Source organism: Thamnophis sirtalis, unplaced genomic scaffold (assembly GCF_051295495.1).
Source record: "Thamnophis sirtalis isolate CommonGarterSnake01/CBP01778 unplaced genomic scaffold, rThaSir2_p1.2 scaffold_6, whole genome shotgun sequence".
Lineage (NCBI taxonomy): Eukaryota > Metazoa > Chordata > Lepidosauria > Squamata > Natricidae > Thamnophis > Thamnophis sirtalis.
In genome coordinates, this window is record NW_028261386.1 from 73866259 (window position 1) to 73880413 (window position 14155).

The 14155-nt window shown below is 37.8% G+C and overlaps 1 protein-coding gene across 3 annotated transcripts in view; it reads left to right on the forward strand.

The window, feature by feature from the left end:
* PDE10A (phosphodiesterase 10A) overlaps positions 1–14155 on the forward strand; it is a 136641-nt gene that overhangs the window by 52836 nt on the left and 69650 nt on the right. For all 3 annotated transcript variants that reach the window (XM_087718197.1, XM_087718198.1, XM_087718199.1), the window contains exon 2: positions 13060–13188. In XM_087718197.1, coding sequence (XP_087574323.1) covers positions 13060–13188 — 129 coding nt within the window. The remainder of the gene's footprint in view (positions 1–13059; positions 13189–14155) is intronic.

Genomic DNA, 14155 nt, shown 5'->3' on the forward strand with positions numbered 1-14155 from the left:
AAGGCTTGCTTTAAAACTGCAGGCTCCCGGGGAGGGGGGCAGGGGGAAATGCTGCCCATATGTCCCCTTCCAAAGCAACCTTGCAGGTTTTCAAGATCATCCGGAGAGGCGTTTTTTAAAAAGAAAAACCCTGCAGGCACCCAGCGACAGGGGCTAGGAGCTAGGAACCCGGAAGTTAATTACTTCCGGGTTCACTGATGAACCAGTTCGCACAAACCGGTGTGAACCGGGAGGAACCCACCCCTGATACTACAGTAATCCAATTGGGAGACCTGAGACTATGAATAACTATGAGCAATGCCCTCTGATCTAGGAAAGGGTACACCAAATATATTTGTGCAAAAGCCTTCCTGGTTCCAGTTGCCATCTACTCATTCTCACCCCAAACAGATTAAAGTATGTCCAATCTCCAGATAGGGGAGACAGGAAGGAAAAGAGTTGAGCTCTGCAGAAAGTAGAGGCTTTGGGCTGAATCTCTCCCCTCTCTCTCCACAAACACTGACTAGAATTGGATGATGTTTAAATTTTATTTTTAAAAAAGTCCTTGAAGCTAGTTAGTTTTCAGGTAATCAAGCTTATAAAAAACACCGTATTATCCTGTGTGGCAAAAACCAGCACTGACCATGAATTCCAAAACGTTTCTCCGAAGTTCTCTGTGGTTAACAACCTGCAGTTTATTTACTTAATAAAATAATGCATATATTTTTTGCAGTAACATTAGAGGGTAGAAGAACTGGTTGGTTAATTCTAACTGCATTTATTGAAATTGTGTATTTGAATTCAAACAACCCACCCTCTTACTTTGCTTGTACTCAGGTGATCTCATTGACTCTAAGTTGCTTTCCTAATTTCATGCAGCAGAAGCTAAGGGGGGGCGGGGAGCCAGGTCTACTCGGTTTATTATCAATCCATACTAGAGTTTCCACAGGCATGTTTCTCAAATCCAGAAGTTGTGGGCACTGCAGTTGTAAAGAAGAGGTTAGGCAACCCAAGCAGATCTCTTGGGATCATAACTGAGGCCACATTCTCTGGCTTGGCAATATTACCACTGGGTAACACTACCCAGTGATAAATTAGTAGATTTCCCAACATCCTTAGTGTTCACCATACAATAAAATTGTGTTCTCATACTTGAATCCTTCACCCATGTCCGTCATCTTTTCTTGGCAACAACATGAAAAGGATTTCCCACTTCATTTCCCATGATGTTTTTAGTGTCCCATCTAGCTTTTTATTCTTTTTTCCCCTTGTTTCCCATCCAAATGTTCTGAGCTACAAAGTTAACTGGTCTTTTATCACCAAATGCACATACTGGATATTATTACTATGATGGATGGGAACTCTGAGGCAGAAGGAATCTCTGTAACATTAAAACAACTTCTTTTAAACCTGAAGTGTGTGCTGAGATGATACAAAATAAAATTGTATTTCCAGATGGGTATCGTACATTTCTTTCCAATCTCAGTCAGTGGTGGGTTCCTACCGGTTCGTCCCAGTTCAGCTGAACCAGTAGTAATTTGATGGCCTGGGTCACTGCTGGTTCTGCCATGTACCTGAGGCGGCGCCATAGGCACCGCCATCTTGTTTTTTGGTTCTGGGCATGTGCAAAACAATTTTAATCGCACTGCCCATGTGTGCACAGCATGCATCAAGAGCGCACGACTGAACAGATCTGGCATTTACTACTACATTGTAAGGCCTAATTGCAGGAGAAAAAAAGCTATCAGACTCTTCTAGGGACAAGCTGAGAAAATAATGATAATTTAGCTTGGTTAATCCTCTTCATAATACGTTTTTTGTTTCCAAAAGTCTATCTTTCCTTTCCTGTGGCCATGTTGCCAGGACAGTGAATATCTCTTTAATCATCTTGCATATTTTGACTTGAATTCCTAATCTGTCTTTTGCGGTACTGATTTTGATAAGTTAGGCTATTTTTTCCTTTTGCGTAAAGACAGATGCAAAGAATGAATTAAGCAGTTCTGCTTTCTCTCTGCTGCCTGTCACCTCCTTGCCATCTTTTCCCATTAATGGAGAGATCATTTCCTTGACTTTCTTTTTCTTTTTTACATGTTGAAATAAACTTTTTAAAATTGTTTTTGACATTTGTTGCAAGTCTTAGTTCATTCTGAACCTTGGCTTTCCTGACTTCATCTTTGCAGATTCAGGTTATATAAGTTATGGGGGGGGGGATTGTTGTGTTTTTAGAGAAAATGAAAAATTAATGGGTTAAAACTCAAGTAAATGAATATGAAACTGATTAATTTGATTAATTTGATTGACAAATGCTGCTATTTCTGGTAATTCTTAATGGACTTTTGCTTATTAAGTTTGAATGATGAGTCTTTATTCTTTATTTATAGATAAGAAATGAGGTACAGGAAGAGATCTTTGAAATATTAGGGAAAGTGATAAGTTACTAAAATATTTGCATTTATCTTGATGAAGGGAAAGTAATTTCTTTATATATCTTTTTCTTATATCTTTTTTCTCTTCCCCCTTTTTTCTTTACACTTTTCAATTTTTCTCTTACCTTTAATATTTTCTATCTTTATTTTTAAATTTTCATAAAAATTTTTAATCCTCCACAGATTCAATATAATCTATTAAATATTTAACATCAATCGTTTGTAGGAGAAGAGCAGGTAGAGCAAGGAGGTGGAATTAAGCAAGTCATTAGCCTAGAATCGTTATTTCCCACAAACGGTTCAAGTCCGAACCTTCTTGAATTCTTTTGACTTTATCAGGTACCAATTTAATATTGTACGTTAGTTAGTTGACTAAATTCTTATATATAGGCTTGAGCAATAACTCTTCTGAACTAGAAGTTATGTGTGATCCTGATCATCATGTCTGACACCCTTGTCAATAATATCTACATTCTGAAAATATTAGGCCATCTAGCATATTGTTATCAAGTATGTTATAACACTATTTCAGAAGATATTGTCTAGCAACACATCAGGCAAGATGGTATAGTGTTAGACTGGGAAACCCCAGATTAAAATGTCTACTTGACCATGAATCTCACTTTCTGTCTTCAGGCCAGAACTTTCTTTTAGTTTAGTCTACTTCACAGAGAGATGATTGCTTGGATTTTAGAAGCCTTGAAAGAGCTTCTAAAAGTTCAAAGCAAAGTTCAACAAATATCACATAGATCTTTGCTATCTCTGCTTCTGTTTTCATAACTCAGTTCTTGTGCTGTTAAGAGAGACCCTTGACTGACTAAAGGATAACGCTTACGCTGAATCAAACCCATTGCAAAGTGATGGCATCAGATGGGTCTCTTTGGTGGAGCTAGCGATATTTCTGCTCAATAGCTTCTTATCTACTTTGTTGTTGTTGTTGTTGTTGTTAGTTGCCAAGTCATGTCTGACCCATTGTGATCCCATGGACAACATTCATCCTCCTCTACCATCCTCTCGAGCCCATTTAAGCTCACGTTGACTGCTTTGGTGATTCCATCCAGCTACCTCATTCTCTGTCATCCTCTTCTTCTTTTGCCCTCAATCTTTCCCAGCATTAGGCTCTTCTCCATTGAGTCCTTCCTTCTCATTAGGTAAATATTATCTACTTAAATGTTATATATTAAAAATGAAGCCATTGAGACTTAGCTGGTCTAGCCAAGAATTTGATTTATCAGAATATGATTTGGCAGGATTTTTTTCCTTACTAAAAGTACTTTTCCTACTGTCAGATTCTTGGTTGCACAGACAGAAATGAGAGAAAAGAAAAAAGTAAATTCTCGTTTTATAGTTTGTACAACCTCAGCAAGTGAAAGAGTATTAGCTGCCATTACAGATACTCCTCAACTTATGACCACAATTGAGCCCAAAATTTATGTTGCTAAATAAGAAATTTGTTAAGTGAGTTTCCCCCTATTTTATGACTTTTCTTACTACAGTTGTTAAATGAATCATTGCAGTTGTTAAATTAGTAACATCATTGTTAAGTGACTGGTTTCCCCGTTGACTTTGCTTGTCAGAAGGTTGCAAAAGGTCATGACGTGACCCTGGGAACTGCGACTATCATAAATATGAGTTAGTTGTCAAGCATCTGAATTTTGATCACATGACCATGGGGATGCTGCAATGATGTGAAAAATGGTCACTTTTTCAGTGCTGTTGTAACTTTGAATGGTCACTAAGAGAACTGTTGTAAGGTTGTCAAGGACTACCTATATTATTTAAAAATAATAATTTGAAACGCATTGAAAATCAATCACTTATTTGAAAATTATTGGAAAGAAAGAAAACTCTCAAAGTTTTATAATAGAACTGTGAAATGTTTTGGTTTTGAAGCTGAAAATTAGATGCTTGGTATCACAGCCTCTGTGTAGTCCTTGGAAAAGATGCACTAGGTTTAAAGTGTTCAAGATGAGTGGTATGTTTGCATTTCCTGTACTTTGAAGCATCTTTCTGCCATCCATCTGAAGTATCACATAGTTTGAAATGATAGTAAGTTGCTAGGGCTGTTAATAGTGTTCTTGAAATGAATACTATTGGGTCAAGGTGTTATGGCCTGGGGAAGGAGGGAGAGAGAGGGCCAGAGCTGTATGCTAGCTATAAGATGCCTTCCGAGTCAGACATCAGTGAGGCAGACGAACAGCTGGAGCCTATTCCCAGTGTGCGCATGTACAGAGTTGCCAGATAAAGGGAACAACTAAAGAGCAGGGGTTGACTTGGGATTAAGGCTAGACGATGAATGGCCCCACCCAGAGGAACTAAAAGAGGAGCAAAAGGGGAGTGGAGTTTGCAGGAGACAATTAGTTCACTTAATTGGTTAGTGACTTTCCAAGAATCCTTGCCAAGTTCTGTAGATATCGGCCTGTCAGCTCTCCAAGCCAGATAAGGTGGGTGACCATAAATCTTCCTTTGAAAGAGTTTGTCAGCTGTGAATGAGTAGAATTCACAGTAAATTAATAAAAGGGGTTTTTGCCGGGACAATCAATATACTCTATATAATAACAATGTTAGTCCTGATATAATAAAGGGATTTTGGAGAGGAGGTGGGTTACTCCCAGTTTGGACCAATTTGGGCGAACTGGTAGTGGCAATTGAGCCAGGGTTGCCGAACCGTTAGTGATATCTGGCTGGCCACGCCCTCGAACTGGCCTGCTCCAATGCCTGCTCTGCCTCGCCTTTACCATGTGCATCCACAGAACTGCCTGCTCCTGCCTACACATAGGTAAGCATTTGCGCTAGCCTAGCCCTCCCCTTCCCACTGGCCAGCATCTCCTGAACCCACCAGCATTGCAGCCCCCCCCCCTGTGGCTGGCAGGGCAGCAGGGGTGAGCTCTCAGTACTTTTTCAACTGGCAGGAAAAAATACTGAGGGGGATCCTCACTTACCTTTCATCTCTTCATCTTTCTTTTTCCAGCCCCTCTCTGAAAGGATAAAGAAAGGAGGCATGCGATAAAGCAGCCTCCGCTGCCAAGGGCGAAGGGGAGCACTCCTCTGGGCATCCTCTTGTCTCTGCTTAACCCCTGCAAAAAAGTCACACACCCATGCGCTGTCTTCACCCAGGCAGGCAGTGCAGGTGCTGCTATAACATGCTGTGCTCACCCCAATGAGCAAAAGAGGTGCTGGCCACAAACCACCCACCAATGTTCAAACCAGCTTGCCCTCTCTCTCCCCGCATGGGCTTCCTGGAGGAGGAGGAGGGAAGGTCTCTCCCAAGACTGGCTTCTTTCCTGTCCTCCTGCGGCATCAGTCCGTAGGGAGAGGGCATGGACCATTCAACGTTGAGGTAGAAGCAACCACCACGGCAAGGAAAATGAGGCTTCTTTGCCAGCCTCCCAGTTGGCAAAACAGAAATTTTTGCCAGTTTGGTGGGTGTGGCTCGGTGGGGGGCATGTGAATGCCACCTAGCCACGCCAACCAAACTAGCAAAAATGTGTGCATGCGTGTGGTCAAGTTGGCCACACCCACTCAGTCACATGCCCCCCCACCCAGCCATGCCCATCAAACCAGTAATATTTTTTTTTAGAATCCACCATTTTGATGAGGACATATACTGTTTCCAATGAGTCAGTGAGAGACTCATATTTCCAAATACCAAATCAGATCCACATCATAGTAAAGCAGATTACTTTGATCAACTGCTGAATTGGGTCTGAAACAAATCCTTAAGTGGAGCACATTATTGTTATTGTTTATTTTGTTCCTGATCCATAAATTTATATTTTATTTTAAAATTTATATTTTTTCTATCTTCCTATACACTCAGAATGGTGTATGGTTAAGAAATTCATTCAGCGCTCTCCTCAGAATAACTCTGTCATTGTTAGAGATAACGACATTTTAAGGCCATTCTCAAAGTGAACTGGAATGTGATTTAAAAATATGTATGTATGTATGAATGTATGTATTTATTTACTTACTTACCTACAACATTTATACATCACCCATCACACATAAGTGATTACTACTAACAGTTTACAATAAAAACATTAAAAAATAGTGCAAAAACACAAACAAACCCCCTCAAGTTAAAATAGAGCCAAGAACAAGTTAAAATGAAAAATATTACAGATTAAAAAAGGTAGAGAATACAAAACAGATTTGGCAAAACTCTTTTAAACACTTTGCATAACTCTAGTTATTAATGATTGACATAGATTTTTTAAATCTTTGTTATTATTGTTATCCTATATGATAGCTCCCTTATCATCAAATTGTCCTAATTCCCCCAAATCTAGCATACACCTTGTTAATTTGACAACATTGAAGCTAACTTAGCTCTCTTTCTTTCTCCCTCTCTCTCCCTCTCCCCCTCTCCCTCTCCCTCTCCCTCCCCCCCTCTCTCTCTCGTACTTGGTGTCTAAAAGCTTTGCCATCAGTGGTCTAGAAGAAAGTTGTGCTAAGATACTGCACAGATAAGAGAGAATATTTGTAGCTTAGGGTTAAGATGAGGGGTCCTTGGTACTCTCTGATCTTGGTTGGTTCCCGCCCCCTATTTTGCAGATGTTTCATTACCTAAACATGATGTCCTGCTATTTAGTTTGGGTTAGGGTTAGGGTTAACTCTAACCCTCTAGCAATATTTCACACAGTTCATATTCCTATATTACTTAAATGAGTAACAACAATGGCAACAAAAATGACTTGAAAAGAATATTACAAAATTGTTGTGATTTGAATTCTAATTTTTGAACAAAGGAAGAATCCATTTAATGCTATTAGTATCTAATGCATGCAACACAAGGCAAGCAAATATCTGTGTGCCTTCAAAAATTATTATACAAATACATTGATGGAATCTTGTTTTGGTGATAGGTACGAAATGATTCTGCTATCATTCACCCTCTTGAATAGTGAATATTGTGAGGACTGTGCGAAACCTACGATTACAGCAATATAAGTAGTCCCCAATTTACAACTGTAATTGAGCCCGGAATTATGGTTGTAAATCATTGCTGTGGTAAGCTGAGGCACTGTAGGAGAGAGACTGGCAGAGAGAAGGAGAGGACTTAAACAAGGCATCAGTTTAGAATTGTGATGTAATCACAAAATAATGAAGTCCAACCTCCTTTGAAAGCCACTAGTGTTTTTTCCAATTCTGTCAGGTGCTGACCATTAGTCTGAGGAGATTTCTGTGCATAGGCTTTTAGCAATTAATCCGTTAATTTAAACCTTCATGTGTGAACCTCATATTTTGTGCCTGGTAGGCATACATGACCAGAAGTAATTTTCCAGCCTTTTTTGCAGTGGTTGTTAAGCAAACCCATTCATTTAAATTGTGGTCATTGACCACAAAATGGCGTAAAACTGACCCACATGCAGTCATTTGACCATTGGAGCAGCCAAATCATTTTTGGGCTACAAAACATCCATTCTGTGGCCAGTTGTAAAATGAGCAACCATTAAGTGAGGACAATCTGTATCCTTGTACTAACCTCCAGTATCCAGATGTTGCTGTAATGTGAGGTGAAAATGTGTGAGCTTGCATCACAAATACACACCTGCATACATGTATAATCACTCACTAGTATGGAATAAAAAACTGAGTCTGTGAATTGAGGAAGTCCTCATTCAAATCCCATCAGGTTCCTTTTCCAGGGTAGTTTTAAGTAAGATTATACAGTATATCTATAAGTAAGCAAACTAATCATAATTTACTGTATATGGTTGCTGCAAAATATCTAATAAATATGAAATCCTTTCAATAGTTTGGAACCCCAGTGATGATGGTAATGAACACTGTTCACACTGCTAATGTAAAAAAAAATGTTTATCTCCCATATAATCTCATTGAGAAGCAGTAGTTAAGGCATTATTACAGTTAAGATGTCATTGCGGTCCCCAGCAGAACTAATTAACACTTTTATATTCAGAGTGTTTTTTGTTTGTAAAACATGTAACTTACTCCCTCTAGGCAATTTGATGCACTTGTTTCCGATACGTCTTTGAAAAATATTTGTAACATACCAGTAACAAAGGTAGGAATATTTTTGTAGTGAAATACATTTAAGAAAAAATATTGTGTATCGAAGCTCATAAAGTTTTAAGTGAAATGCAAACTGCTGCTTGGTAGTGTTTTGATAATACTACTTGATTTAAACTTAGTGGTTGTGATACTGTATTATTATGAATAACGAAGTACATGGACATCAGTTGGATATAACTAAGGGTAAGAAAGACGTCATCAAAAAAGAAATTCTATTGTATATGTTAAACATTTTCTGCTTAAGTATGTTATAATTATTGCTTTTATTTATCTGTTTGATCAAATTAGTACTTGCAAATGGCTTCCTTTGTTTATGGTTTCTTTACTGTTTTAAATAGATAGGTTTAAGTTTTATACTATGCAAAATGCAGGTATATTCTAGCAAGTTTTTGTCTTTGGTAGACACAATCCCTGATAAAATGTATAAATTAGTTTGTGACATGGGATAATTAATGAACATTTCACTAAAAATCAGTCTGTAAAAAAATCACTTTACTGAATTTTCTCAGGCTTTGCATTTTGGCATAGGAATTACAGTTTTAGGAGGAGAGCCAGCACTTTACTGAAAGAAAAATGATTCTTTATAACAAGTCACATTTATCCTGCAGAATGCAAATGTATTGTCTCAGTTTTTTACCAAGAGGAGAACATAAATGTCACTGCTCAGCTTGTTTTAAAGAGGTGTTCAATTATATGCTATGTTACTTTCAAAACTGGTTTGTTTTCTAGCTATTTGTTCTGATTTTTGCAGTAAAAATCTTCCTATATAATTTCTGGGGGTTACATTCAGGCAATAGTTCCTAGTATGGTTGTCTCTAAATGTGGGCATTATTTTGGTTCCATTGTCGTCTTCCTTGCAACTTTTCCTTACAGTTAACTGTATTTTTAAAGTTATAAATGGAGGTGGTTTTTTTTGTTTTTGTTTTTTTCTGAAGATGGAATTCATTTCATGTATGAATGAGCAAGGATCAATCTTGGCACGTAGAAAAAAAAGTAGATAAGCTTTTGGAAGTTTTTGAAATTACATGTGAAACTCTTGCCTAATTTTCTGAAATCTGTTAGGAATTGTTTTTGATCCTATTTCCTATGGATGATATCACGCAAGGGGGCAGTACACAACTGTCTGGGCTGATATCAGTGAGGATCAGTGGGATCAAACCCAGTTAATATTTATAACAGGGGACCACAGGAAATCTGTTGAGTACACCGGGAAGCAAAAACTATCTCAGAAAAAGGGAGTGGCAGATGTTTTTTTTTTGTTGACAAAATAACCTCCATTCATTCATTCATTCATTCATTCATTCATTCATTCACTCACTCACTCACTCACTCACTCACTCACTCACTCACTCACTCATTCATTCAAAGCAATATTAGCCATGCTGCACAAATCTATAGCAAAATTCTATGCTTGCAGAATATGATACAGTTGTATATTGATCTCTTTCCGCTTTTGAACTGCAAAACTACATTTAAACTGTTTGGGGGTCAACAAACGTTCAGAGTCTTTGGAAGTCAGGTGGAATATAAATTTAATTATTATTATTTTTTACAAAAGCTGCAATTTGGCCATTTGATTATCACTTTACAGCTTTGTATGCTATCACTAATTGTGACATTGTCTCCCTGACTGAATCTGGAAATACTTCAGTGGAACCTGGCATTTTTTTAACTTAAAATTTTGTTTTATTTTGTAAAAACCGGAGGGTTTTTTATGTTATCATTCTTATATTACTGCTTTCCTTATCCTTAATCATTAAAGCAATTATCTTTACAATTCTTTCTTTTCAATAAATGCAATTTTGTGGTGTAGCACGAATCATGTCTCAATTTTTCTTTTCGAACTTAGTCTTCTAATTAATGTTTGCTACAGATATTCCTTGATTTATAACTATTCATTTAATGATCATTCGAAGTTATGACACACTGAAAAAAGTGACTTATGAACATTTTTCACACTTAAAACCAATGAGGCATCCCCATGGTCAAGTGATCAAAATTTGGATGCTTGGCAACTGGCTTATATTTATATGATCATCTTTTGTGGCTTTACAAGCAAAATCAATGGGGAAGCGAGATTCACTTAACAGTCACATTACTAACTTAATAACTGCAATGATTCACTTAACAATTGTGGCAAGAAAAATTGTAAAATGGGATAAAACTCAACACACTGCCTCACTTAGCAACAGACGTTTTGGGCTCAATTGTGGTCATAAGGTGAGGACTTTCTGTGTCCTTATCTTACTGTTTTGGGTTTTTCTTGTAGTGGAAACATTTTTGCACTGTTTTGCTTAAGGGTAGAATGGTCCCTGTGACAATCAAAGCTTCACTTTACACAATGATATTGCTGACGATCAAAGCCTCACTTTATACATGTATCTCCATGGACTGCTGCTGCACACTATTCTGTTGTGATTGTAAACTCTTTTTTTCTCAGCTTTAGTTGCCTCTCAGAATCAGAAGTTCTATTAACCCATTTGTGTGTATTTTCAGGTCTTCAGTCTGTATGAACAGACAACAATGTTGTATATGTTGTAAAATGGGTGGGGGTGAAAATATGGCACTCTAATACTCAGCTTTTTATTTTTCTGTTATTTCTCTTTTCATATATGTATTTAAAATTTATTTAATACAATACAATAGGAGAGTTGGAAGGGACCTTGGAGGTCTTCTAGTCCAACCTCCTGCCTAGGCAGGAAACCCTATACCATTTCAGACAAATGATTATCTAACATCTTCTTATAGACTTCCAGTGTTGGAGGTTGGACTAGAAGACCTTGGAGGTCTTCTAGTCCAACCTCCTGCCTAGGCAGGAAACCCTATACCATTTCAGACAAATGATTATCTAACATCTTCTTATAGACTTCCAGTGTTGGAGCATTCACAACTTCTGGAGGCGAGTTGTTCCATTGATTAATTGTTCTAACTGTTAGGAAATTTCTCCTCAGTTCTAAGTTGCTTCTCTCCTTGATTAGTTTCCACCCACTGCTTCTTGTTCTACCCTCAGGTGCCTTGGAGAATAGTTTGATTCCCTCTTCTTTGTGGCAACCCTTGAGATATTGGAACACTGCTCTCATGTCTCCCCTAGTCCTTCTTTTCATTAAACTAGACATGCCCAGTACCTGCAACCATTCTTCATATGTTTTAGTCTCCAGTCCCCTAATCATCTTTTTTGCTCTTCTCTGCACTCTTTCTAGAGTCTCCACATCTTTTCTACATTGTGGCGACCAAAACTGAATGCAGTATTCCAAGTGTGGCCTTACCAAGGCATTATAAAGTGGTATTAACACTTCACGTGATCTTGATTCAATCCCTCTGTTTATGTAGCCTAGAACTGTGTTGGCTTTTTTGGCAGCTGATGCACACTGCTGGCTCATATTTAAATGGTTGTCCACTAGGACTCCAAGATCCCTATCACAGTTACTACTATTGAGCAATTTACCTCCTATACTGTACCTATGCATTTCGTTTTTCTTGCCTAAATGTAGCACCTTACTCTTTTCACATTGAATTTCATTTTATTAGATAGTGCCCAATGTTCAAGATTGTCAAGATCCTTCTGTATCTTAAGCCTGTCTTCTGGAGTGTTGGCTATCTGCAAATTTGATGAGTTCCCCCTTTATCCCCTCATCCAAATCATTGATGCAGATGTTGAAGAGTACTGGGCCTAAAACAGAGCCTTGGGGTACTCCACTGCAAACTTCCCTCCATGTAGCTGCAGTTCCATTGAGGACTACACGTTGCAGTTGGCCAGCCAGTTATGAATCCATCTGGTGGTGATGCTGTCTAACCCACATTCTTCTACTTTGTCTAGTAGTAGGTTATGGTCTACCTTATCAAATACCTTACTGAAGTCCAAGTAAACTATATTGACAGCATTCCTTTGGTCCACTAATTTTGTCACTTTGTCAAAGATGCATATATGTCAGAAATCAACAACAGATGACTTTACAGTATAATGTTTCACTGTGCCTGTTTCTTATTTAACATATTGTATTTTCTAATATTGAGTGTGTTGATATTTCAATTTAGATTTCCACTTCTTTTTTGCTATATGAAAATCTTTTGCTTGTCTAGTAAACATAAATCCTTCAAATCCTTGGCTCTCTCTATGCCATCATATTGATTCTTGTATGAAACAGGATCAGAGTCAGGTTGCTTTAACTTTAGGTTTCTCACTCATATTCCAAAGGTGTGTTTTCCAAAAGTAAAATTGACTTTCTTGGGGTTTTTTGGGGTGTCTGTGTCTTTTTGAATAACTAATCTGACGAATCTTCTTGGATGAGAAAGAAGCAAAATGTTAGAATGTCCAGTTGTCTTTTGGAAAAAGCACCTTTGGAAAAGACAACCAAGACCTGGATGATTGAGACTCTCCATAGACATTTCTCATTCATAATTATCACTTAAGTAATCTTTCATGTGGCAGTCTGTTTGCTGAGTCTGTTTCTTATTTCATCTCTTTATCCTCTTTGAATTAAGCATTGTAAAGCCTTTCTTGAGATGTTCCTAGTACAATAACACTACTTTATGAATGAGGATCTTGAGGTTTTTTTTCTTGTTGCTTTTTCCCTTGAAATAGTAATAGTATAAACAATAATGTTCTCTTTTGCAGGTTTGACAGATGAAAAAGTGAAGGCCTATCTTTCTCTTCACCCCCAGGTACTGGATGAATTTGTGTTAGAGAGCGTTGGTGCTGAAACAGTGGAAAAATGGCTTCAAAGGAAACAAAATAAAGAGGAAGGTACATTCTTAATAACTTTGAGAACCTCTGGACAACTGTTTGTTTATGAGTTTAGTTTTGAAAATGCACATCATTTAAAAATTGCAAGCTTGTAACCCCCCCCCCCAAAAAAAAACCATCCATTCACAAAAGCAGCAGAAGTGGGTTGCTAATTTTTTTACTACTGGTTTGGGTGTGCTCCTGCATGCATGCAAGATGCTTCCGCACATGCATAGAAGCATGCGGGTGAGTGGGTGGAGCCTCCTACTGTCGCTACTACCGGTTCGCCCTATCGGGGCCGACCTGGCAGCAACCCACCTCTGGCATGCACACATGCAGTCACACACGCAGAGAGAGAGAGAGAGACAGACAGACAGACAGTTACTATTTGAGATAGTAATTGTAAGGAGCCAGCTACAGCTCCTGGATCCTTCTTTAGAGCTGTAGCAGAGTAGGAGCAATGCTGACCTGGAGACACGTTGACTTTATTATTCTTTCATTATAAACTACACAAGTTCTCCAGATTACAAATATACTTAAAGGTTTTTAGGAGCTGTAGCAACTCTTTCTTGTCCTCTGAAGCTTGCTATTACTCTCTTTTCCCTGCTAAACTAGTGAAAAACTAATTTATCTTTGTCTTTTGTGGGTGTAAGGGTAAAGCCAAATTTGTATTTGCAAATGTACACACAATGAATTAATATTAAATATAGTTAGTATGATTGTTCTCCAAAAATGTATCCAAAATGCCAGTTTAAATAACAATATTTAGAAAGCTCCAGGACTTTTAAAAGCCATGTGTAATGTTGGGATTCAGACAATTCTTTGTCCTAAATAAAGCAGAACAAAAGAAAAACAAAATTAAATTGACCTTCATATTTTAAATACTAGTTGTTTTCACCTATCATCAGAATAATAGTTTGCCAGACCTTTTTGTAACACAAGAAATAGCATTTTATATACAACATATTAAACATAGCAGTATTAATTA